General features: G+C 35.2%; 1 protein-coding gene across 2 annotated transcripts; it reads right to left on the bottom strand.

The window, feature by feature from the left end:
* Positions 1 to 1194: 1194 nt before the first annotated feature.
* Positions 1195 to 26788, bottom strand: LOC107764230 (aldehyde dehydrogenase family 3 member F1). Of its 2 annotated transcripts, none has more exons than XM_075239645.1 (10): positions 26467 to 26788; positions 24066 to 24134; positions 23874 to 23970; positions 6423 to 6629; positions 5762 to 5886; positions 4620 to 4724; positions 4021 to 4193; positions 2936 to 3026; positions 2510 to 2659; positions 1195 to 1583 (listed from the first exon to the last, which is right to left on the bottom strand). In XM_075239645.1, exons 1-10 carry the CDS (start codon positions 26665 to 26667, stop codon positions 1344 to 1346), a joined length of 1458 nt encoding a protein of 485 aa, XP_075095746.1. In that variant the 5' UTR covers positions 26668 to 26788; the 3' UTR covers positions 1195 to 1343. The 2 variants fall into 2 exon arrangements, with proteins under 2 accessions (XP_075095746.1, XP_075095747.1); XM_075239646.1 differs by lacking the exon at positions 26467 to 26788 and adding an exon at positions 24720 to 24815.
* Between the last annotated feature and the right edge of the window lie 326 nt (positions 26789 to 27114).

Here is a 27114-nt window from a genome sequence, read left to right as displayed (position 1 = left end):
ATAGCTATTTTGAAAAAACTGTTTCAAAAACCTATTTCAAATGTAAGGCTCACACGACGGTATAAGGAAAGATTGTGATTGAGATTGTGAACTGTGAATACGAAACGGTACCTCGATTGTGATTCTTGATACATATACATGAGGCGATACCTCGGTGGTGATCCTTATTGTACACGAGGCGGTACCTCATTATGATTCTTGTTGTTTTGTCCTTCTTTGTTTTTTGTAATTTTTTGTCCCTATATGATCGTCGTGATTCTCTTTACTGATTTATTTACGTTATTTCCGTGCTTACAATTCCGGTATTAATTCATGCTGTTAATTGTTTCGTATCAATTATTTCTTCGCTTTCCATTATTCATCCTTATTATGTTTTCATATTGCTTATTTATATCCTAGTAAGTGTCTTGACCTGGTCTCGTCACTACTCTACCGAGGTTAGACTTGATACTTACTAGGTACCATTGTGGTGCACTCATACTACACTTCTGCACATCTTTTTGTGCAGATCCGGGTACGTTTGTGCATGCTAGTCGTTAATGATCATCTGCTAGCTGCTTTACAGAGACTTCAAGGTATGCTTGCATGCGCAAGTCTCAGAGTCGCCTTCTTTTATTCTTATGTCCTGTGTATTTTCTTTCACACAGTGATGTAGTAGATATTCTGGTTTCACTCTGTAGAGTTTATGACTCAGTTTCACCGGTAATGGGGAGTGTATTGTTGTTGATTCTATTTTTCTAGAGTTTATATCAGTTATTCAGTCTTGTTTTAGTATTTTGTTAATTATTTCCGTCAAGTTATTATTAACTGTTAGGCTTACCTAGTCGTAGAGACCAGATGCCATCACGATATCCTACGAAGGGAATTGGGGTCGTGATATAAATCCAACTTCAATTCACTAGGAACCGTGGTTTAATCCACAAACTAAATGTCAATCTTTATCGTGTGTGGTTTTTAGGAGAAAATCAAAAACTTTAGTCTTCTGAAGAGAGAGAAGCAGTCATTAACCAAAAACGAAAACCGATCTCACATCCTTATACACGATATCAACAGTTTTGGTGTGGATGGTTATTTCTGTAAGGTCTGCATACACACTATCCTTCTCAGATCCCATTAGTGAAATTATACTGGGTTATTATTATTGTTGTTGTATAATAAAAATAGCAAGAAAAGTACAAAGTTTTTCTCAAAATAGAGAAATAAACGGGTGTAGAAGAATTTAACACATTAGTCACTCAAATGTAAATTACAAATCAAACTTTTTTAATACGGTAGAGAAGACGGATAACTAATTTAATACAAATACAAATATTTGCAATTAAGCAAATAAATTAAACATCACGCTAAGCCTTTTTTAGTCCTAGTGTAATAAGAACTACACTAAGATAATCATATCTATAAGCAGTTCTAAAGAGTTGAAGTGATTTATGATTCCAAGGAGGATATCTAAACCAGATGTCAGTAAGAAAGCTCCTTCTTACAACTGCTTTCTCATGGCTAAATGTATCAAATGAAAATTTCCCATGGTACCTTCCAAAGCCACTTTGCCCTACTCCCCCAAATGGAAGTGTATCAGCTGCATACTGCATTTATAATAACCAAAGTCATCTTGATAATTAGTTTAATGTTAAATCTATTCAAAATAAGAAGAAGAAGATGATGACGACGACGACCACGACGACAACACGATTAAAAAAGGGGGATCGTACAGAAATATCCCAAAAAAGTCTCAACCTACCAATATTTAATAATTAATCATAAACTTACAAAAACTAATCAAGCATATATAAAAAATGACTTTTTTCAATGGGTATGTTTGAGATTCATTGAAAACATATAGACGAGTTAATATACAAAATTTGAGGAAGATTGGAGGTGATTTGGACTGATTTGATATCAAAATTTGTAGTTAAAATCGAGTTCAAAAAATTCTTCTGCGACACGTGTATCTCACATACAGGTATACATGGATATACATATGATACACATTTGATATAAATATGATACATATGTGATACACCAATCATTTTTTCATGTTCATCTTCTACTTCGAATTTTCAATTCAAACCACCTCAAAACTCTACCAAATCATCCCAAAATTGAGATTCAAGTTCTTTAAGATGTACCCAACTTATTCTAATAACACCCACTCAAAAGAAAGCAAAAATTTAACCTTTTTTGGCTACAAATAGTTAAATGACTAATATTAGTAATATTTTATGAATTAATCAATTTTTATAATAAGCTACTTATAAATGGATATAACTGGTATTTTTCCTTAAAAAAATGGCAGTCCGGTGCACTAAGCTTCCACTATGTGCGGGGTCCAAGGAAAGGCCAAACCACAAGGGTCTATTGTACGTAACCTTACCCTGCATTTCTGCAAGAGGTTGTTTCCACGACTTGAACCGTAACCTCTTGGTCTCATGACAACAACTTTACCAGTTACGCCAAGGCTCCCGACAACACAATTAAATTAAAAAAGAAAAATAGTAAATGCTGGACTTACTTGGATGATTGAATCATTGAACACCACACTTCCTGAAGATGTTCTGCTTATAATCTTCTTTTTGAGTGCTTCGTCTTTGGTAAAGGCATATATAGTAAGTGTTTTAGGCCTTGCATTGATAAATTCAATACTGTCCTCGATTTTATCCAACTAATAAAACAAAATAAATTCACCTTAGAACAAATGTTGCCTTTTGTAGACCCAAAACAAAGAAAAAGAAAATGTTGAATAAGTTAAACTTTTATATTCACAAGTTCAAGGGGGCAATGCAAGTATTTCAAAAACTAAGAGACATAATGTGTCTTTTCTTATCTTTTTTTTTTTTTTGCGAGAACTAGATAGTATTGAAAAAAAGAAATATATATATATATATATATATATATATATATATATATATATATATATATATATGTAATGTATGCTCACAGTTATGATAGGGAGCAATGGACCAAAAACTTCTTCTGTCATAATTGCAGCTTGCACCGGAGGATCCAGTAATACTGTGGGCTCAATGAACCTGCATTCGAACTTGTGCATTAAATTTGGCAACTTTTAAAGCAACAAAAGATAATATACTATTTATTATATATAAGTGTGTTTGGGACAAATTAAAGGACTGATAAATATTTTCAATTATGGGGTTCTATAAAGGTTCCGTTATCGAAAAATATTTCTCAAGGAAAATATTTTCTATCAAAAGTGAATAATGGCTTTTCTCACTTATGGGCGAGAAATATTTTTCTTTAAAAATTGTCAACTCTTACTCTATATTATTTCCTCTAATCAATACTTTAAAAAGTGCCAAGAAGAATTATGAATTATGCTGATATATGCTTGTAAGGTTTCACCCTGATTACTTATATTTCTCCTTTGTGGTTTATTAATAAAACCTTACAAGGTTCTATGCATGGGTAGGGGTATCAATGAGCGGGTTGGACTGATTTTGGACGGGTCAAAATAGGCTGAGTCAATAAATGGATGGGTCAATGACCCGCCCAACAGTTACTTTGGCTGAGAGTAGCTAGGTCAAGATGGACTAAAATTTGGATCATAACCCAATCCGGCCAACTCTTATCAAGCTTTAATTAATGTGCTGTATTTTCTTATCGATTGTTTAATTATCAATAAGACTTTTTTCTTTTGTTATGGTCATATATAACATATCAAACAAAAAAAATTATTTTAAAAATATTTTAGCAAAGTTACTTATGTATCAATTTGGGTTAAAAATCAGCCCAACTTTAAATAGACTGAAATGGATTGAGTCAAGATTCAACAAATTGACGGATCAATGACCGGCCCAACCTTGAGTGGATTGGGCGAGTCAAATGGGTTCGGACTCAAATTCCAACCCATAAGTGCGGGTGATTTAACTTAAAGAAAGAAACTTACTTGATCAATAGACAACAATATACTACAAAGATTTGGATATCAAAACTCTAGTTCAAAAAATCATAAATTTTCAAAGAGTTGACTAGATTGAAATGAAAATGTTGGAAAAAGTTACTCACAGATTATCTTCATCGGTTAAGCCTCCATGTACGACTGAAGATTTTACCATTGGCTCATCTAAAAGATTCTTTAACCTCAAGAAATGAGTTCTATTAATGATCCTCGCAATCGAATGTGATTCTTTTGGATTTTCTCCAAATGTTTTTGGGATGGCAAGTTTAATCAATTTTACCTATTGCAAATATTAACATGCAAATTATTAGTATTTCAAGAGAAAGCAATAGTATTCGTCAAAATTATTAGTCATGAATTTTCTTAGTATGTCAGAAATTTACTTGTTACAGTAGGTTAAGCTTTGTGACTTTACTATTATACAGTTCTTAAGATTCAATGACTTATATGTGAGAAAAAAAAAGTACGTACTTTCTTAGAGTTTATATGGCCTTAATGAGAAAATTTTATTTTCATACAAATATAAAATGTGAGTTTTTTTCACGTTGCAACGCATTACGCATGTATAAGAGGCATTATCATTAGTACATTAGCGATGTTATGAAACTATTAATAATACCTGAATTTATGTTATTTTAATTATTAAAGAAATAATAAACGATCAACTTATCTGAACAGCGCAACCGCAGCAATTTCTAATACGTACCAACTCGTTGGCATACGTCTTGTCGACTAGGATATAATCAATTCCAATGCATGCTTGGCCAGCACAAGCCCCAAATTTCCCAGAAAGAATTCTTTTCATTGCAATCTATGAAAAAGTAAAAGAAAAAAAAAACAGATATTAGTCAAAACCAGTATACGATAAATAAAGCAAGGGCCAAGAAGAATTCACTAACAAAATTTATAAATAAAATAAGCAAAACCTGCTTCACACAATTTATGTGATACGTTTCTACAATGTAAAAGAAAAGTTATTTTTATTGCATCTTTTTTTATCAATTTCTTATTCTAACTTAACACAATATATATATATATATATATATATATATATATATATATATATATGTGTGTGTGTGTGTGTGTGTGTGTGTGTGTGTGTGTGTGTGTGTGTGTGTGTGTGTGTGTGTGTGTGTGTGTATATTTTTGATATTAAAGTGTTAATATGGACAATCAAATTTTTTAAATTGTAAGAAATAAGACATATTGTGTTAATCTTTTCTTTGTGTCACAACTTGCACCATATTCTTTTTCTTAAGCTAAGAACAAGAAATATTTTATTGATGGTCAGATTCAAACTCAAGATCTTCTGTTATAATATCAAATTGAGTCGTATGACATCTTGCATACATTAAACTTGTTAAATCATGGTACTTTTATTTATTACTAATAATATTTTTCGATATGTATTTGCTTGCACGCTCTACGCCGGGGCGAAAATATGAAAATAAGAGAAAACAAATGCAGATACAGTATAAGAGTTAGTCCTTCCGTTTCAGTTATGTTACCCTATTTCTTTTATAGTTTGTCCAATTTTTTTTTTTTTTTTAAAAAAATTAGAAATAATTTAATTTTAGCTTCACATTTTACTCTTAACGATAATGTTTTGATACTCACACAAATGTTATGACATGTTTACGACAAATCTTATATCCATATAAAAATAAGGACATATTTAATACTACAAATTTCAAAAATCTTTATTTTTTCTTAAACTCTCCATCAGTAGAATAGAGTCACATATAAATTGAAACGAAGGGAGTAAGAAATATTAAAAATCCTTTAATATTTTTATAAAAAGAAACAGAAACTAAATTGGATGGTAAAAGAAAAGGAGAGGGAGTTTACATTTGTATCCCAAGAACCGGAGAGTGAATCAACGACAGCAGGGCACTTTCCGCCCAATTCCAGGGTCACAGGAGTCAAATGCTTCGCAGCAGCGGCCATTACAATTTTAGCCACTTTTGTACTCCCTGTAACCATTTAAGAGTGACTGAGCTAACTAAACACAAATTATACATTGATTATACACAGTAAAAATTATGTTGGATGAATTTTCTTAGGACTACCGTTTAAATTTTGATTCTGATAAAAAAAGTTTTGAGAAAATAGCCTCTGACTAGAATTTTGATTCACGCTAGTTAGAGTTTTGGGAAGTGATTCCAGCAATTGCCAGAATTTTAAAGCACCAGAAATTCAGTCGCAATATTGCAAATTTTGGTGATCGCCATGATTTTTCCACAAAATCTAACAACGGCCATAAGTTGCTGAAATTTTGGCTAGCGTGCTTTAAAATTTGACGCCCGGGCTATTTTTTCAAACACTTTTATTACCGGGGGTAAAAGAATCAACACTGGCACAAAAATATCCTATTTTATCATTTTTTCTTATACACATAATATATATATAAATTTCCTATTTTATTACTTAATTTTTTGGTTAAAAGTTTTAACCAAAAAATTAAGTAAAATCACAATTACATTGTAATACAGTGACTAAAAGTTCAAACCTGTAAAGAAAATCTTGTCCCATTTTTGCTGCAACAGTTTGTCACCAACTGAATTATCACCTTCAATGACTTTAATAGCTTTATTATCCAAGTATTTGGAGATTGTCTTAGCTAGCACTGATGAAGAGGTAGGAGCCTGCTCAGAGGGTTTCAAAATAACCACATTTCCAGCTGCTATTGCTCCAATTAGTGGTTCCAATGATAACCCTAAGTTTAATGAACAAATAAAAAAGTAATTAAAGACTTGATTAGAAGAAAATTATCTTGTCATAGAAATTAATGAATCCTTATTATGGTGCAAATTAGTGAATTACAAACATGATGTACAACATTAACATGGTTGATTGTTTTGGTAGGATAACGTTTGCTTTGACGTTATCAATTCCTATTGGCTTTTGTTATTTAAGAAGTCAAAGGCGGGGCAATAGATTATGTCAGTGGAAAATATTTATTCGTATTGAGTGTTTATAAATTTAATTTCAAGAGTTAAGTAAATGGGTAGTTTGTTTTGGAATTTCTTTCATGCTTTCGTTTATGTCCACTGGCGCAAAGACTATTTGGGGACTGTATCATTCAGATCTGTCCCAGCTTATTACTTTTTTAAATTCTTGTCCTAAATAAATGCAAAATACATAAATTAGACACTTGAACAATGGACTAAATTTCTGTTACATATTTTTTGTGGGCAAAAATAATATTATACACTCAACCTTTGGAAAGTGTGTCTAATACACACCTTCTTTGACCCGGATTCAGTAGGTGTAAAACACCACAATAGAAATGCGTCTACCAATAAAAATACTCTATAATTATTTATTTAATGCCACGTGTCAACAATTCCCTCATCTTCCCCACCCTTCCTCTATCTCTCTTCCGCCAGCCACCCCCACCCCCAAATCCCTTCTTTCCTATTTCTTTCTTAAAATCAGTACCTCTAATTTCCTCTTAAATATAAATATTTTCCATTAATCTCAAACTTTCAATATCTTTCTTCTCTAACCTCCTTTTTTATATGTTTGATTTCATTCACACTTAATAAAATTTTGTCATCGCAAAATTTTCAATTAATACAACTTTTTTTTCTTGTGAGTAATTTCTGCTACATCTATCGCGTACATGTGCTTTTACCTTTGATTTTGCGGTTATCTATCTCAGATTTATGATTCTTAGCTTCTGACGTTCAAGAGGAGGCTGAATTTTTCATTCTGAAAGTTGGTGATGATGGCGACAGCCATGTCGCCATGGGAATGACAAACAAAAGTTTGGAAGAGAGCTATAAATGAAAATAGTCAGTTTATATCTTTGTTGATGTAAATAAGCTTTAGTAGATATGGCACTGTAACCACCCGACCAGTCGTTTTGAGTATTACAACCCCTTTTTCCCATTTACTGCTCAAATTGAGCTTTACAGTTGTTGTGTGATTTGCCGGGGCAATTGGTTCGGATCCAGTGAGGTTTTGGAATGAATTGGAACACTTAGTTCCAAGGTTTAAAACTTAAGTTAAAATAATGACCGAATATTGACTTATGCGTAAACGATCTCGAAATTTAATTATGATGATTTCAATAGCTCCGTATGGTAATTTTGGACTTAGGAGTGTGTCCGAAAAATTATTTGGAGGTCCGTAGTGGAATTAGACTTGAAATGCCAAAAATTAAATTTTTGAAAAGTTTGACAGGGGGGTTGACTTTTTGATATCGAGGTCGGAATCTGATTCTATAAATTGGAATAGCTTCGTTATGTCATTTATGACTTGTGTGCAAAATTTGAAGTCATTCCGCATTGATTTGATGTATTTCGGCACAAGATATAGAATTTGAAAGTTCAAAGTTCATAGATTTTGATTTGAGGTGCGACTCGTCATTTTGATATTGTTTGATATGATTTGAGGCCTTGAGTAGGTCAGTGTTATGTTATGGAACTTGTTGGTATGTTCGGACGGGGTCCCGAGGGCCTCAAGTGAGTTTCGGATGCTTAACGGATCGATTTTGGATTTGGAGGAGGAGCTGAAACACCTGGGCTGCTGGTGTGATAGCACCTACGCGAAAAAGGGCCGCAGGTGCGATCTCGCAGATGCGAGGAACTAGTCAAGGAAGCGGAAAATGCATGGGCTGGCCAGGCACTGCGGGTGCGAAAATATTTGCCGCGGGTGCGAAGACCACATGCGCGAAGAAATCATCGCGGGTACGAAGACCGCATGCGTGAAGAAATCACCGCGTATGAGAAGACCGCATGCGTTATGAAATTACCGCGGGTGAGAAGACCGCAGGTGCGAAGAAATCACCGCGGATGCGAAAATCCTGGACAGAATGTTAAAAGCAGAGGGGGTTCTGAGTTTTGCCATTTTTGGACCTTCAAGCACGGTTTTTGAGGAGATTTTGAGAGAGAATTCCAGGGAAACTTGAGGTAAGTCACTTGTGATCATTTCTACTCCATAATATTAAATTATCATCGAATAATCCGACTAGATTACATATTTTTGAGGTGTAAATCGGGAGTTTGAACTTAGGGATTTGAAAATAAGATTTGAAAATTTGGAGGTTGAGTTGAGATCGGATTTTGGTAAAATTAGTATGGTTAGACTCGTGGTTGAATGGGCTTTCGAATTTTATAACTTTTGTCGGGTTCCGAGACGTGTGCCCCACGGGTGATTTTTAGGTGAAATTTTAAATTTTTATGAAAAATTTATATTTTCTTATGGAATTAATTCCTATCATTTTTATTGACTGAAACAAATTATTTGTGGCTAGATTCGAGGCGGTTGGAGGCCAATTCACGAAGCAAAGGCATACCAGAGTAAATAATTACACGGTTTGAGGTAAGTAACACTTCTAAACTTGGTTCTGAGGGTATGAATCCCCAAATTTGGTATGATATAAATTATTTGAAGATAACATACACGATAGGTGACGAGCATGTGGATGTGCACCATATAAATTGTGTCTTGAATAAATCCTGTGCAGTTGTAAGATTAATGAATCATGTTATTATCTGAACATTCTCCATGTGTTAGAGAAATTGAGCTGAGGCTCCTATTATTGATCATGTTTAGGCTACGTGCCAATATTTTAGGACCCATGGGATCGTGTTGTTGTTGAATTAATTATTCAAAAATATATATTTCACACTCGGTAATAATTATCCATTGTGAGGATATTTATGGGATTGAGCTGCGCAACATAGCAAGCCATTTGGCTTTATATATGTTATTATTAAATGGATCGGGGCTGCCCGCCTGTAGCAGGCCAGAATGGCTTTATACATTATTATTATTCTGGATCGGGGCGGCTGCCCGCTGCAACAGACCTTATTGGCTTTTCTATTTTCTGGATCGGGGCTGCCCGCCTGCAGCATGCCTTATTGGTTTTACTATTTTATGGATTGGGGCTGACCGCCTGCATCAGGCCTTATAGGCTTTGTTATTATACGAATCGGAACTGCCCACCTACAGTAGGCCAAATTGGCTTTGTATTACGCTTGAGCTGAAGGAGCCCCTCCGGAGTGTGTACACACCCCCAGTGAGCGTAGATGATCATCGATATTCGGGATGGACTTCCCAGGGCATGGACTTGCCTTACTTACTGCTTATATATATATATATATATATATATATATATATATATATATATATATATATATATATATATATATATATATATATATATATATATATATATTTGGGATGGATTTTCCCAAGGCATGGACTTGCCTTACTTATTTGTATTGTAATGAGTTATCTGGACATGGATCTTGTTAGTATCATTTATATTTAGGGATAAATTATCCCAGGGCTGGATTGGCCTTATACGGTACTGGGTGACGGACTGTCAATGGCTGGATTGGCCTTATACGGTACTGAGTGACTGACTTTCAGTCGATGTGTACTTATATACGGGTTGGAACACCCCTGGGATGGATTGGCCATAAACAGTACCGATTGACCGAATAATTTGTGATCAGCATTTACATGAGGTCTTTCTACTGAGATGTCATATGCCTCATATCATACAGTATTGATCTATTTCACTTGTATTGAGTTTAACTATTGAACTTGAAAGCATGCCTATATTTTTGTACCATTATTTTTACTGGACTGTACCTGCGGAGCTCAACATTTCTTTCAGCCCAGAGGTTTAGTATTGTTACTTATTGAGTTAGTTGTACTCATACTACACTCTGCACCTCGTGTGCAGATTCAGTTGCTTTCGTGCACGAAGATTGTTAGATCTCAGAGTACTATCAGTTGGAGACTATCAAGGTAGCTACTTGGCGTCTGTTGACCTTGTCTCTATTTCCTTCAGTTATTGTACTGTTGTGTACTTTCAGGCAGTGGTTTTTATCAGTCAAACACTGTATTCATATTAGATGCTCATGTACTCAGTGACACCGGTTTTTGGGAGTGTTATATTTGAAATTGTGAGATTTCTTCCGCTGAATTTAATTATTTTGTTTTCAAATTTAAAAGATATGGTGTTTTATTTAGATTTTTGGCTTACCTAGTATTGATATAGGTGCCATCACGACAGGTGAGATTTTGGGTCGTGACAAGTTGGTATCAGAGCTTTAGGTGACATAGGTCTCACGATTCATGAGCAGGTTTAGTAGAGTCTTGCGGATTGATACAGAGACTTCTGTAATTATCTTTGAGAGGCTGCAGAACCCTTAGGAAAATTCCACTTTCTTATATTCTATCGTGCAGAATTGATTCAGCTTGAAACATAACACTTTGAATTCCTTCCACGTATTCGTATTCGCATATGAGCACTCGGTATCAGTTGTACATCGCTGACTTGTGATTTTATGGACGAGATTCAAGATGTGTATTCTGTGTTTTGGTGATGGGCCAGTCTGGAGGACTTGAGGCCTGGTTTATACCGCAGCTTAGGCTCGGTAGCTTCAGTTGTAATCTGTACATTTAGACTCATATGCCCGGTAATGTCACTGCGAGTGCAATTTGTGGCTCGATGAACGATGGAATGGCTTTGTGATGAGAATGATGTAACTGCGGGATGTGTTAAGACATTTTGAATGTGACGAGAAGTGTTTCCTTAAAATGTAAAGGAAGGCCATTGGGTGCTTTATTTTCATTTTGATGTGACGTACAATCTCGATTGTGAATGTTTTGAAAGATCTTTCACGTTGTTAAATTTTGGGGCAAATTAAATTTTCGTGTGTGATTAATGAGTTTGGACTCAGAAAGATTAAGTGATTTCATGGTAATTGTGGCTGCGAAAGGGTATAGCAAGATGCCAATTTGAGACAAAGCTGGTGGGATATCCCCTGTGCAGTAAATTATGTAAGTGTGTTCCTTGTGATGTGAATAGAGAGTTTCATTTGTGCCAGCGGGGTGTATGTGTTGAGACTTGAATGTGAATCTGGTTGAGAAAGTTGTCTTGAGTGTTAAAAGAATGAATGCGAGATTTAGCGGATGATTGAGGTATTTTATGGTTGGTGTGTCTTGAGCTTGAGAAGAATTTTTATTGAACTGACTGCGGTATTAAGGCAGTAATAAAGTATGGGTATTGTGAGTTATCAAGTATTTTGATCTATGGCTTTGGTCCAAGTGGGGGAGTCTGCTATTGACAATTCAATTTTATGGATATATGTTAAATTTTAGTTTTTGTTTGAGGCATACTTGTGGGTTGGTTACGACTTGCAGAGGTTGAGATCGGGGATGACTTGAGTAAGAAAATTTATTTAATGCGGGTTATAATGCACTTTATGAGATGATTAAATTATTATTTTGAAGGATGTAGCGCACACGAGAGGATTAAATTGTTATTTCTCGTGTTCGTACCTTTCGATTGGTCGTGTTAAGGTAGGGTTACTTCTTTGAATGTTGATCGTGCTAAAGGAGCACATATCTTTCGGCCCGTTTGGGGCGGAGTAAATTAGATTTGAGCAGAGTAGATGACTCTCGAGAGAGGTTTCTAACTAATAGGGTATGTAATTTGCTGGTGACTTAGAGTTTATAATGAGATTCTTGTACCTTTCACATGATAGATGTGATATGTTGTGCCAGATTTAGATTTACATGTACACGGTGGCAGTTCATTCTTGAAAGAAAGATCACGAATTTTGGACAGAATGGCCAGTTTTAGATATTTAGATGAATGTTATAACTGCTCGATAATCCCTGAGAATGGTGCGTATTTCAAAAGGCGCATTGTGTTTTGACTTACGGATATCCATTGGTATTGTAGTACTCACCTGATTGATAGACTGATGATATTCAAATTATTTCTATGTGGCACAGAAGAATTATGAAAGTATTCCTTATGGGAAGATCGTGAGTGGAAGATGTGTTAGTCATTCTAGTGTTGGAGTTGGGATCAATTACAGTGATTCATGTGTTTGATGAATTTGGAGACTGGGAGTTCTCAGAAGTATATTATTTCGGGTTGCGACCTGTTTGAGGTGAGTATTTTATTTTAACTCAGTGGAGGCACTAGTTGCGCTAATCATTTGTGATGGCTACGCGCTATAAGTGTGTATATATGTGAGGTTTGAGCCAATGTGCGGGCATCGAGGCGAGTATTCATACTCGAAAGAATGCTTAGGCTATGATATGCCTAGAGTTGACTGTTAAGCGTAAAGTTATAATGTTTCTAGTGTTCGTACCTTTGTTGATAACTACCTGGGCTACATTTGAGGTTACAAAGAGGCTAATTCCCTTGAATAAACGGGGTACTTACTATTTCTGCGTTAACTTGCCAATTTGAAGTGTGATAGCAGACTTTGCACATGCTTACGCTATGGCGTGTTATTTATATCAGTCCAGGAGCATGCGAATCTTATTTCATTATCATATACATATGTACTTGTTAATTGATCCTGTATGATATGCTGGGACTGGAGGCATGTGATCATGCTAGGCGATTTATGTTATTGGCACGTGATTTGTCCGTGCGAATCCATATACTGATAATATTGGCACGTGAGTTATCCGTGCAGACCCATATACTGATATTATTGGCACGCGAGTTGTCCGTGTGGGTCCAGATATTGATACTATAGCACGTGAGTTGTCCGTGCGACTGATGATAATGTGAGCTCTAGAAGAGCTGGTTACTCTTATTAAGTTCGTGTGTCTTAGTTTTACTATATATAATGAGCTTATAGCATTGAAATTGTGGTGGTGCTTGTTGAACTTGCAATACGGTTCTTTACTTTGAGACATCTTCCATTTTGGGTACAAGCTATGCAGTTGTGTCTTGAGTTGTATTGGTGTGGCATGTCAGTGGGATAGTTGTGTTTAATATCGTAAGGCCATTGGACCTAGAATGGGTACTATCATGTTTGATTATAGTATATTCGGAAGGATAATATCGAAAGTCGGCTTAGAAAGTGATTATGGTTCGGGTTGGGGCGAGAGAGCTCCATGACTTGTTGATCTAATAATTGATTATGAGATTCCATGTGTTTCCTTAAATATCAGCAGTGTACGAAGGTTTTGGAATGAGGTTTGGCTTGATATGGAGTTTAATACTATTACCCGGTTAGTTTGGAGTAGTTACTGTGATCGAAAATGGTGTTGCGAGCATGCGAGTTGTGTAATATGTTACATGATTATATCTTGGGTTATGGTTATGGCTTGGTACAGCGTATTCAAACTCATACAGCGTGTTGATATGAGATTCGGGTCTTGAAAAGAAATCCTGAATGTTGGAAATTGAAGTACAAAGTTTATGGGCTAAGGTTAAATTAATGATTTTCAGTTATGTTGTGTTGTCAAGCCTATACAATTTATATAGAATAGGGTGACGTGAGATCACCCCGGGTACGTGTGTGGTAAGATGGAACAGTGATTTGATGGCGTAGAAATAATTCTTGGCACGTTTGAGGACGAACGTATATTTAAGTGGGGGAGAATGTAACGATCCGACCAGTCGTTTTGAGTATTACAACCCCGTTTCCCTATTTACTGCTCAAATTGGGCTTTACAGTTGTTGTGTGACTTGCCGGGGCAATTGGTTCGGGTCCGATGAGGTTTTGGAATAAATTGGAACACTTAGTTCCAAGGTTTAAAGCTTAAGTTAAAATAATGACCGGATATTGACTTATGTGTAAACGACCTCAGAATTTAATTATGATGATTCAATAGTTCCGTATGGTGATTTTGGACTTAGGAGTGTGTCTAGAAAATTATTTGGAGGTCCGTAGTGGAATTAGACTTGAAATGTCGAAAGTTAATTTTTTTTGAAGTTTGAGGGGAGGGAGGGGGGGAGGGAGGGGGAGGGTTGAATTTTTGTTATCGAGATCGGAATCTGATTCTGTAAATTGGAATAGCTTCTTTATGTCATTTATGACTTGTGTGCAAAATTTGAAGTCATTCTGGATTGATTTGATGTATTTCGGCACAAGATATAGAATTTGAAAGTTCAAAGTTCATAGATTTTGATTTGAGGTGCGACTCGTCGTTTTGATGATGTTTGATATGATTTGAGGCCTCGAGTAGGTCCGTGTTATGTTATGGAACTTGTTGGTATATTCGGACGAGGTCCCGAAGGCCTCGAGTGCGTTTCAGATGCCTAACGGATCGAATTTGGATTTGGAGGAGGAGCTGAAGCAGCTGGGCTGCTGGTGTGATCGCACCTGCGCGAAAAAGGGCCGCAGGTGCGAGCTCGTAGATGCGAGGAATTAGTCGCGGAAGCCGAAAATGCATGGGTTGGCCAGGCACCGCGGGTGCGAAAAATTTTACCGCGGGTTTGAAGACCCCAGGCGCAGAGAAATCATCGTGGGTGCGAAGACCGCAGGCGCGAAGAAATCACCGCGGGTGCAAAGACCGCAGGCGCGATGAAATCACCGTGGGTGCGAATATCCTGGACAGAATGTTAAAAACATAGGGGGTTCCAAGGTTTGCCATTTTTGGACCTTCAAGCACGGGTTTTGGGGCGATTTTGAGAGAGAATTCAAGGTAAACTTGAGGTAAGTCACTTGTGATCATTTCTACTCCATAATATTGAATTATCATCGAATAATCCAACTAGATTACATGTTTTTGAGGTGTAAATCGGGGGTTTGAACTTAGGAATTTTAAAATAAGATTTGAAGATTTGGAGGTCGAGTAGAGGTCAGATTTTGGTAAAATTAGTATGGTTAGACTCGTGGTTGAATGGGCTTTCGGATTTTGTAACTTTTGTTGGGTTCCGAGACGTGGGCCGCACAGGTGATTTTTGGGTGAAATTTCAGATTTTGATGGAAAATTTGTATTTTCTTATGGAATTAATTCCTATCATTTTTATTGACTGAAATGAATTATTTGTGGCTAGATTCGAGGCATTTGGAGGCCAATTCACGAAGCAAAGGCATACCAGAGTAAATGATTATACGGTTTGAGGTAAGTAACACTTCTAAACTTGGTTCTGAGGGTATGAATCCCCGAATTTGGTATGATATAAATTGTTTGGAGGTGACATACACGATAGGTGACGAGCATGTGGATGTGCACCATATAAATTGTGTCTTGAATAAATCCTGTGCAGTTGTAAGATTAATGAATCATTGTTATTATCTGAACGTTCTCCACGTGTTAGAGAAATTAAGCTGAGGTTCCTATTAAAGATCATGTTTAGGCTACGTACCAATATTTTGGGACCCATAGGGTTGTGTTGTTGTTGAATTAATTGTTCAAAAATATATATTTCACAGTCGGTTATAATTGTCCATTATGAGGATATTTATGGAATATATATTTCACACTTAGTCATATTCGTCCATTGTGAGGATATTTATGGATCGGGGCTACCCGCCTACAGCAGGCCAGAATGGCTTTATACATTATTATTGTTCTAGATCGGGGCTGCCCGCCTGCAGCAGGCCTTATTGGCTTTACTATTTTCTGGATCGGGGCTGCCCGCCTACAGAAGGCCTTATTGGCTTTACTATTTTATGGATCGGGACTGCCCGCATGCAGCAGGCCTTATAGGCTTTGTTATTATACAGATCGGGACTGCCCGCCTGCAGTAGGCCATATTGGTTTTGTATTACGCTTGGGCTGAAGGAGCCCCTCCGGAGTGTGTACACCCCCCAGTGAGCGTAGATGATCATCGATATTCGGGATGGACTTCCTAGGGCATGGACTTGCCTTACTTACTGCTTATATATATATTTGGGATGGATTTTCCCAGGGCATGGACTTGCCTTACTTATTTGTGTTGTAATGAGTTATCTGGACATGGATCTTGTTAGTATCTTTTATATTTAGGGATAAATTATCCCATGGATGGATTGGCCGTATACAGTTCTGGGTGACGGACTGTCAGTCGATGTTTATATATATATATATATATATATATATATATATATATATATATATATATATATATATATATATATATATATATATATATATATATATACACACACACACACACACACACACACACTCCATAAACAGTACCAAGTGACCAGGATAATTTGTGACCAGTATTGACATGAGGTCTTTCTACTGAGATGTCATATGCCTCATATCATGCAGTATTGATCTATTTCACTTGTATTGAGTATAACTGTTGAAGTTGAAAGCATGCCTACATTTCTGTACCATTATTTTTACTGGACTGTACTTACGAAGCTCATCATTTCTTTCAGCCCAGAGGTTAGTCTTGTTACTTATTGAGTTAGTTATACGCATACTACACTCTGCACCTCGTGTGCAGATTCAGGTGCTTTCGGACACGGAGATTGTTAGATCTCAGAGTACTATCAGTTGGAGACTATCAAGGTAGCTGTTTGGCGTCCGTTGACCTTGTCTCTCTTTCTTTCAGTTATTGTACTGTTCTGTACTTTCAGGCAGTGGTTTTTATCAGTCAAACATTGTATTCACATTAGATGCTCATGTACTCAGTGACACCGGTTTTTGGGAGTGTTATATTTGAAATTGTGAGATTTCTTCCGCTGAATTTAATTATTTTGTTTTCAAATTTAAAAGATATGGTGTTTTATTTAGATTTTTGGCTTGCCTAGTATTGATATAGGTGCCATCACGACAGGTGGGATTTTGGGTCGTGACAGGCACCCAAGGAGTTGTAGAGAGATGGCCATTCTTATTCTATTTTCGATCTACCTTTGCCATTGTTGCGTTTTTTTTAACAATGGCCTTGTTGTGATGATGATACTGTGGTGTGAGCCATGACTTATTGGCTTTTGATGCTTTTATTTATTTCTCGGATTAAATCACTTGGGCTCCTAGGTTTTGGGTTGAATTATGTGTTCTAATATTTCGGGTGGTCCATGGAGGAGGAGATGGAGGTGGAAGAGATGAGGTTGAATAAGATGAGGGTATATGTATAATTTTATATTTATTTTTTTTATTTTAATGACACATGTCACGACCTTATTGGTGTATGACATTACCCATATTTAGGTAAAGTGGTCAGCTAGGATATTTTTGTCTAGATTTTATAATCACATAAAATAGGGGCTATGTTTTAATGACTTGGCAAATGCTGGCTATTTTTTTGATTACCAAGACGAAAACAGGCTAGCCCATGCTGTTTTCACCATTTAATCATGGTTAATTGAAGAACGTTTATATATGTTGGTATTATGTGCATTTTAATATTGAAATTAAAGTGCATTATTTCTTGTGAGGTAATGGCTATAAACTGGCAAGAAAGTGGTCATTATCTTTGGTGTAACTATGTAACGACCCGACTGGTCATTTTGAGTATTACAACTATATTCTCCCATTTACTGCTCAATTTATTTTTTACAGTTATTATGTGACTTGTCGGGGAAATTGGTCCGAGTACGGTGAAGTTTTGGAATAAATTGGAACACTTAGTTTCAAGGTTTAAAGCTTAAGTTAAAATAGTTGACCGGATATTAATTTATGTGTAAACGACCCCAGAATAGAGTTTTGATGATTTCAATAGTTTCGTATGGTGATTTTGGACTTAGGAGTGTATCCGTAAAATTATTTGGAAGCCCGTAGTTAAATTAGGTTTGAAATGGCGAAAATAATAAGTTTAAGTTGGAAGTTTGACCGGGAGTTGACTTTTTTTATATCGGGGTTGGAATCATGTTCTAAAAATTTTCATAGGTCCGTTATGTCATTTATGACTTGTGTGCAAAATTTAAGGTCAATCGGACTTGATTTGATAGGTTTCGGCATCGAATGTAGAAGTTAAAATTTCTTAGTTTCGTTAAGCTTGAATTGGGGTATGATTTGAGTTTTTAGCGTTGTCTGATGTGATTTGAAGGCTCCTCTAAGTTTGTATGATATTTTAGGACTTGTTGGTATATTTGGTTGAGGTCCCGGGGGCCTCGGGTGGATTCCGGGTGGTTAACGGATTAGAGTTAAACTTGTTGGAATTGCAAAAAATCTGGTGTTTCAGGTGCTGGTTTCCTTCTTCGCATTCGCAAGGGGAGTTCCACGTTCGCGAAGGGGAGTCCCACGTTCACGAAGGGGAGTGGGTGGCAGGTGAGGATTTATGCTTCGCGTTCACGAAGTGGGAGCCACGTTCGCGAATGTCTGGGCAGTGGTGCATCGCGAACGCGAGATAGTTATCTTGTTCACATAGAGGAAATAGAGGCAGCTGGGACCCCAAAGCATTTATTCTACGCGTTCGCATAGTCGAGGTCGCGTTTGAGAAGAGGTGGGTCAGTCATGCATTGCGTTCGCGAGAGGCTCCTCGCGTCCGCGTAGAAGGCTTGTGGGGTAGTGGCAATTTGTGCTTCGCGAACGCGAGGGAGGTGCCGCGTTCGCAAAGGAGGAAAACTGAGCGAAACAAAATTGTGCTCCGCGAACGCGAGGAAGTGGCCGTGTTCCCGAAGAAGAAAGTCCAGGACAGAATGTTTAAGATCTGAAAATGGGACTCCGTCGGCCCTACGGGGCAATGTTTGAGTGTAATTTCGGATTTTATGGGAAAATTAATATTTTAATATGGAATTAATTACTATAATTTGTGTTGACTGATTCGAATTAATTGTGACTAGATTTAAACCGTTCAGAAGTTGATACGCACAGAATGAAATTTTTGGAGCATTGTTTAGCTTGCTCGACAATGGATTCGGTTTATTCGAGATAAGGAACATCTCTAATCTTAGAACTGAGGGTATGAACCCTGATTATACGTGTTATGTGAATTCTTTGGAGGTGACGCATATGCTAGGTGACGGGCGTGCACCGTAGAAATCGAAACTCGGTTGATTTCGTAGAGCTGTATAGTCAATTAACTTATATTTTTCCATATATTTTTATGTGTTAGAGAAATTGAGCTATCACTCATGTTATAAATCATGCTTAGGCAAATGTTGGTATTATTGGGACCCACTGAGGTCATTTCTGTTATCGAATTATTTGTTTAAATTGTAACTTCTTACTCAGTCATGTTCATTCATTTTATATCATATCTCAGTCTCTGTTGCTATTTATTGATTTCATCATATCATCAATTTTTGCCGATTTTCATGACATTGTGAGCCCGAGAGACTGGAGAGATTGATGAATTGTGAGGCCGAGGGCCTGATGGTGAGGATATTTATGGGATCGGGCTGCGCACTGCAGCATATTTTATTGATTTATGCCATGATTGGGTTGTTATAGCGCTTGGGCTGAAGGAGCCCCTCCGGAGTCTGTACATACCTCAGTGAGCGCAGGTACCTACTGAGTGCGATTGAGAGGACTGAGTGAAATGATACTCTTAGAGTATGCATATGGTTTTATCATTGAGTCGTATTACATTGACATGCACACTTGATATACATGCATAGAGATGCATTTTTCCTCATGCTGTATGATATTGCGTCATTCATGACTTCTCATACATATTGGCATGTAGGCATAGAGATGTATTTTTCTCACGCCTTTTTAAAAAATGAAACATTTACCTGTTGAAAGTTTTGGGAAAAATCAAAGTTTTCAAACTTACTCATAAATTTGGTGATTTCGGTAAATGATTTGGGTTTTCACTAATATATTTGAAAAGCAGGACTATTTTTCTAGAACTGTGAACGAGCTAAGCATTTTATCTATGAGCTACTTCTTTTATTACTTCTATTATGTTGTTATGAATTGTTGTTGGCTATTGGTGCTGGACCCTAATCCTTGTTCCAGCTCGTTACTACTTTTAACCTAAAGTTAGGTTTGTTACTTATTGAGTACATGTGGTCAGTTGTACTCATACTATACTTTTGCATCTTGCGTGCAGATATTGGATGCTGATGTTGATGCGATCGACGAGAGGTGGATTTTAAGATGTATCTGTGTTCCAGTAGTAGCTGCCTCTTGTTCATGGTAGCCTTAAATTTATAAAAATCTGTTTATGTAGATTTCGAACAGATGATGTATTTATTTCATCCCAGTTTTATAAATTCTAATCTTAGAAGCTCATGATTTGTACTACCAGTCTTTAGGGAGTGTATTAGAGTCAATTAAATATTAATTGAATTGGATAGTTGTTAATTGGCTTATCTGACGGGTTGAGTTACGTGCCATCATGACTAGGTGGATTTTGGGCCGTGACAAACTATTAATGCCATGATCTATCATTAATTACCCACTAAAGGTTAAGTTTTATAACCTTCAACTATGTTCTATAATTTTATTATCCCACTACCTTATTATTTACTTCATGGAAGAGATTCTACACCTATAAACAGAGGCAGGTCCAGGATTTGATAGCTATGGGTGCCACTATCTAATGCAAAACGATCACTAGCGAAAAAAATTAAATTAAGATGTATATTTAGTCGATTTGATCCGTTCTGAATTATTTCAGTTTGGTTTGGTACATTTTGAATTTCAATCCAATTTAAAAAAAATTAAATTATGCATAAACGGATATATCATACGCACCCTTCAATCACTCTAAAATAATCTCTAAAATTAATATAATAGCAACAAATGGATAAAAAGAGAAAATAATAAAAATTACATTCAAATAAAATTTAAAGATCCAGAAAAAGATAAAGGAAGCAAATAAATAAATAATAAAAATGAGATTGCACAAATAAGTGAATAACAAAGATGAAGAAAATAAGAACAATTAACAAAAGGAGCATAAAGAAAAGAAAGGAAAGGGGATAAGGTAACAAAAGGAATGACAAGGACCAAAATTAGTCTTGATCCTAGGTCTTTTACGTGAATTTCAGCACTTCAACCATATCACCTATATCCATCTAGAGGTCGTTTGGTTACTACTTAGAGTTATGCAAGTATTAGTTATACATGTATTAGTTATGCAAGTATTAGTTATGCAGGAATAAGTAATGAATGGATTAGTTATGCATGTATTAGTTATACATGTATTAGTTACGTAGGGATTATTTTTTTTGAATATTTGGTTTGTTGTATTACAAATTGATATACATTATATAAATTTTAAAGTAAAATACGTATTTACTGTTTTTTTCTCTAATAGATTGAGAAGAGGAAGAGCCTAGCAGTGAGTCATCGGTATCTCCATGCTTGTTCTCCAAAAGGTTTGATACAAATCAATCTATAGAAGGAAGCCTTTATGTGTAAAATAATAGGGGTAAATTTATCATTTTAATATTTTATCAATGTATTACTAATATATGTATTAGTTATTCCACCTTCTCCCCCGCATAAAATAATACACAGATTAAATCATAACTTATACATGTATTATTTATGTAGAATTGTAAAATGACAACCAAACATGGTATTAGTTATGCTGAATTTTGTACAAAATAACTAATGGCTACCAAACATTGTATAAATTATGTTGCCCCCAATACATGGATAACTTTTCTCCTAACCAACTACCAAACGACTTCTTAGTATCTCGGGGTGCCATTCATTCCTTATGTAGAATTTTTGAGGAAAATACTAGTACATATACAAGATTTTATTTGAGCGATCGGGTGACGTACCATCCCCAACTCCATACATAGATCTTCCCCTGCCTATAAATAGTGGTATTTCTTCCTTGTGTTTGGCATGAAAAAATATTGTAGTGTGCATGAAAAAAGGGAAATTGATGTAGTGAAAAAGAGAGTTAACAGAAGGAGAAAATCTTCGTCTCAAACTTATTCTCTAGAAAAGAGAATATTTTTTGTTGAAGGAAGGTGTTCCAAGTGGTGGAACTTTGGACTTAACAACGAGTCCATTACTCAGATGGTCACTCAACTATCCGAAATTATCTACCAATGTTATCTTTCTTTCGTTTGTAACAACAAAGTCACTTAACTATGCTAATAGATCTGAGAAGGTCACTCAACTAGATTTCTCAAATTTTTGATCGCCAAATACCTATTTTACCCTCTAAATTATCAGCTTTTATCTTCTTTTTATTTTTTAGCCTTTTAATATAATATATTTTCTCTTTTTAATTTATATTATGGACTTACCTTAGAAAAATAAATTTAATTTATAAAATTAAAAAAATTAAAATAGTATTTAAGCATATACAATGTTGGAATAATAAAATATTGAGCACAATAGAAAGTTAATTAGAACAATTTATTCGTAATAATAATTTTGATATTAACAAAAAAAACTAAAAATATTATTTACACAATTGAGAATGAAAGAAAATAAATTTTTTAAAATATATATTACATGCACATACTATAAAAAATAATTATTTAAAATAAAGGTATTTTTGTAATAGACATTACATATTCTTGAGTATTATACTCAATTATATTATTATTTCGACATTATATATGCTAGAATTTTTTACTTTTTATTTTTAAATATAATATTTATGTTCTATAGGTAAGTCTATAATGTGAGAAAAAAATCATAATATTAAAAAAGCAAAAGCAAAAAAAAAAAAATTAGAAGATAAAAAGTTGATAATTTAAAGGGTAAAATAGGTATTTGTCAATCTAAAGTTTGATAAATTTGGTTGAGTGACATTCCGAGTGCTATAGGCATAGTTAAGTGACATTCTGAGTGCTATATGCATGGTTAAGTGACATTGCTATTACAAACGAAAGAAAAATGACTTTGGTAGATAATTTCGAAAAATTGAGCGACCGTTTAAGTAATGGACTCACTCAACAACTTGTCCAGAGTTTGTTCGAGTTACACGATGTTGTATTTTGGAGGGGACAAGTCAAGAAGATTACTGTTGGACTAGTGAGGATTTTGATGTGGTGAGCTTGAATCTCCTTAAAGAGACCGAAAAATCTGCGCCTCAACATAAATAAAATTTATTTATTTTTCTTCATCTTATTTGTCAAACGGTAATTAATTATATTTTCACTAACAATATACATATCACATGTTATTTGAGCATGTCTGAGTTTTTTTCGCATACGGACATACCAACTTACGATTAACTACAAAATGGAACTACTCTGTTTAGGTATTAGGGAGAGAACGCCACTTAACACATAATCTCTAAAGAGAACTACAATTTTTAAATTTTTAATTTTCTGCTAACTTGAGTAATAATAATCATAAAATTCATCATTTTCTGACAAAGCTAGAGAAAAACTAAAATTAAAATTGAAAGGAGAAAAAAGCTTACCAAAAGGAAAATTCCAAGAGGAAATAATGAGGACTAGACCAAGAGGTTCAGGAACCAACTCTGCTGAAGAAGGGAATGCAGCAATTGGCAATTTGGCCTGTGAATCAAATAACAATATTTAGCTTTAGATTAGATACAAGGTAACTAAGTTCAAAATATTCATCTAATGCAAGTCTATTTTACAGAGTATACCTTCTTGCCACACATCCATTGCTTTAAGCCATCCAGTGCATAATTCACAGATTTTATTAATGTTCCAATCTGCAGAAAAAAATATAGATAATTCTTTCTTCAGATGGAATTGCTATATTTACTCACTATGATAATTATGTTAATTAAATTATGCATTCTCCTACCTCCTAATGAGGGCCGGAGCTATATGGTCTGAAAGGGTCTATTCAATCAGCAAATAAGGTAAAAAATACGATTTATTTTTGTATACATATTTGTTGAATTCTCTCAAAGTTATTTTTACATAACACTAAGTGTGACTCAAAAGTTATTCTAAAGAGGTCCTCTTTGTTTACTAGTAAGAGCTCCCTCTCTCCCTGCTTTCGGTCGATATACCACTCCGGAAGGTCTAAAATTATAACTTTGTGTCAGGACTTATGGGCCAATGGACAGTCTCAGTTAGATAGTTTTATGAGGCGTAGACCTTCCAAAAGGTACCAGAGGTGTGCAAAGGTTTCCTCGGGCCGGATGAAAATTGGCCCTCGAGTACAAAGGAAGATCAGGGAGCTTGACACACCCATCGAGCAACGGCGAAAGACGACCTTAGTGATCCTAGTGAGTGGGGCGTCACTCAACGGATAAAAGTTACTTTAGGAATAATAGGCTGAGCCTTACTATTCTTTTAGAGATTGTAGCTTTGAATCTCGAATTTGAAATCTCGTTAAAATTCTTTGGCTATGCCACTGCTTCAAACCATAGCTTAACCCTCTCCATTTTTCGTTTAAAAAATATCATGCCAAAATACTACAGAAGATAGTAAGTAGAAGAGTTCTTTCCAAACTAACCCCCCAACCAAAAAAAAAGTCAAAATGATGTGCAGAGGATCATAAAGATATTGTTATCCTGATGGGGTTTTTAATGCTATGTTTCTGAATGACTTCACAAGGTCCTTGCCAAAGTTGGAGGGCTATTGATTCAATTAGGTTGTCACTTCTGACTTCACCCCCTAACTAATTGTGTCAAAATTAATGCCCTCTTTCCACTTGCATGATAAGGCCAACGGCTTAATCTTAGCCACACGTGGACAAGAAGAAAAAAAAAAAAGGTCCTTTCAACTCGTCCTTATATATCATATATCATATAATAAAGATCATGATATTGATTTTACTTCACCGTCATGAAATAAAGGAAGCTCCCTATTAATTTTTGTCCTTGTTACGTAAAGACAAAAATTATCACCTTATGTAACGATCGATTTAACGCGATCGCATTGTCATATTGTATTTTTCTCTCATCTTGTCATTCTTTATTATTAAATAATTTTATTTTTCCTTTACCTTATATTTTATATAATAATTCTACCCATACTTTTTTGCTTTGTAATAATGTAAGTTTATTTTTCATGTTACATCATGAAACGGCATGTTGTTAGTTTAATTCACCATTGCTTCCTCCTCCTTTTTCTTCTTAATATCTTTTTCGCTTTGTCATCTAATGTGAAGCAAAACAAATTAAAATATCCAATCAAGCATTAGTTGTCTTTAAAAAGGACTTCACACTTGTCTCTAGCCTATCTCCATTATAAAGATGTAATAAAATTTTTTAAGTCTTGTGATCCTAAACTAAAGGTAAAAATATGTATAAGATATCAAAGATAATCTTTGAATCTTGTGATCTTAATAGCATAACATATCATTTCTATAAGGGAGTGTTATTTGGGATAAAATGAAAGGGTTGGAATTTTAAATATACTAATATGGAGAATGTAGCATTCTTTTTAAAATATATTAAAAGAAAAATTAAGACAGAACTATTTTATAAACTTTACCACGTATACACTCACGTATTAGACCTATATTAAACTTTTTCGAATTCTATTGTAATGTACTCCATAACTTTGATTTTGTCTCCAAAACTGAAATCGGGCTTCTGAATTAGAAAGTTATCTTTATTTGTGAATATTGCTAAAACTATATGAATATAAAAACTTCAAAAATAGTTACTACCACCCAATTAATCATATACTCCCTCCCTCCCAATTATTTGGTGTTTTTCACTTCTCGAAAATAAACTATACGTGAACTTTGACTAATATTTTAAGATTTAATTTTTAATCAAATTAATATGAGAAAAACTATATAATTTATAAGAGTAGTTATTTTCGTATAATTTTTGAATATTTAAATTTTAATTTTAACTATATTTTCACGGGTTCGAGCCGTGGAAACAACCTCTTGCAAAAATGCAGGATAAGATTGCGTACAATAGATCTTTGTGGTCCGAATACTTTCCCGGACCCTGCACATAGGAGGAGTTTAGTACACCGGGCTGCCCTTTAACATAGTAAATTGTCAATTTAACTCTCGAAAAGGAAAAAACGACACTTATTTTGGGATGGAGGGAGAATGTAAAAATACATTACCTCATCTCTGTAAGCTTCAACTTGGTGTTTTCCCAAGTCTTGTTTAAGGGCTTTGAAGATGTCATCTTCTTTCTCTTCAAGAAATCTGAGCAAATTTTTTAACTGTGTCCTCCTCCAAGATTCTTCTCTAGTTTTCCCAGATTTAAAAGTCTCTCTCAGTACTTCCAATTCTGCTTCCAAATCTTTCTCACATTGTGACATCTTTTTGGGCTTGTGGGGAATTGAGTGTGTCTCCTTCTGATGATTTACTGCAAAATTCTTGTCTTCCCTCAGAGTTGTCTTTATAGTGTTTTTCAGTTCTTTCCCACTACTTAGGGCAGTAGTATTTATAGTCACTAACTACCTCCTTTGGATAAAAGGAATCATGCATGATTGGATTTAATATTTTAATAAGTTTGTGAGGTAATACTCAGTAATGGGGTCAGAATGTTTTCAAAGGAAATTCAAAATATAAAAAAATAAATATATGAAGAAGTCAAGAGCATTCAACATCTACTATATACACATAAAATAATAAGTTTGACCTATTATATATAATATAATTTTTCAGGAAAGGGGATTGAGATGAACCCGTTTCGCCTTCCTAGCTCTACCCAGGATATTACTCTAATCCGTTCTAGTTTATGTGACATTATTTCCTATCATTTC

This window comes from Nicotiana tabacum, chromosome 19 (genome assembly GCF_000715075.1).
Source record: "Nicotiana tabacum cultivar K326 chromosome 19, ASM71507v2, whole genome shotgun sequence".
NCBI classification, from domain to species: domain Eukaryota; kingdom Viridiplantae; phylum Streptophyta; class Magnoliopsida; order Solanales; family Solanaceae; genus Nicotiana; species Nicotiana tabacum.
Note: the sequence above shows the minus strand (reverse complement) of the source record. Positions and strands in the feature narration are given on the sequence as shown.

Excerpts from the sequence above, each read along its gene's own strand:
- LOC107764230 (XM_075239645.1), bottom strand. The coding sequence starts at position 26,667 with ATGTCACAATGTGAGAAAGATTTGGAAGCAGAATTGGAAGTACTGAGA. Across the intron at positions 5,887-6,422 it reads GGACAAGATTTTCTTTACAG|GGAGTACAAAAGTGGCTAAA; the intron begins GTTTGAACTTTT and ends AAATGGTTACAG. Across the intron at positions 3,027-4,020 it reads TTAACCGATGAAGATAATCT|GTTCATTGAGCCCACAGTAT; the intron begins GTGAGTAACTTT and ends GTTCGAATGCAG.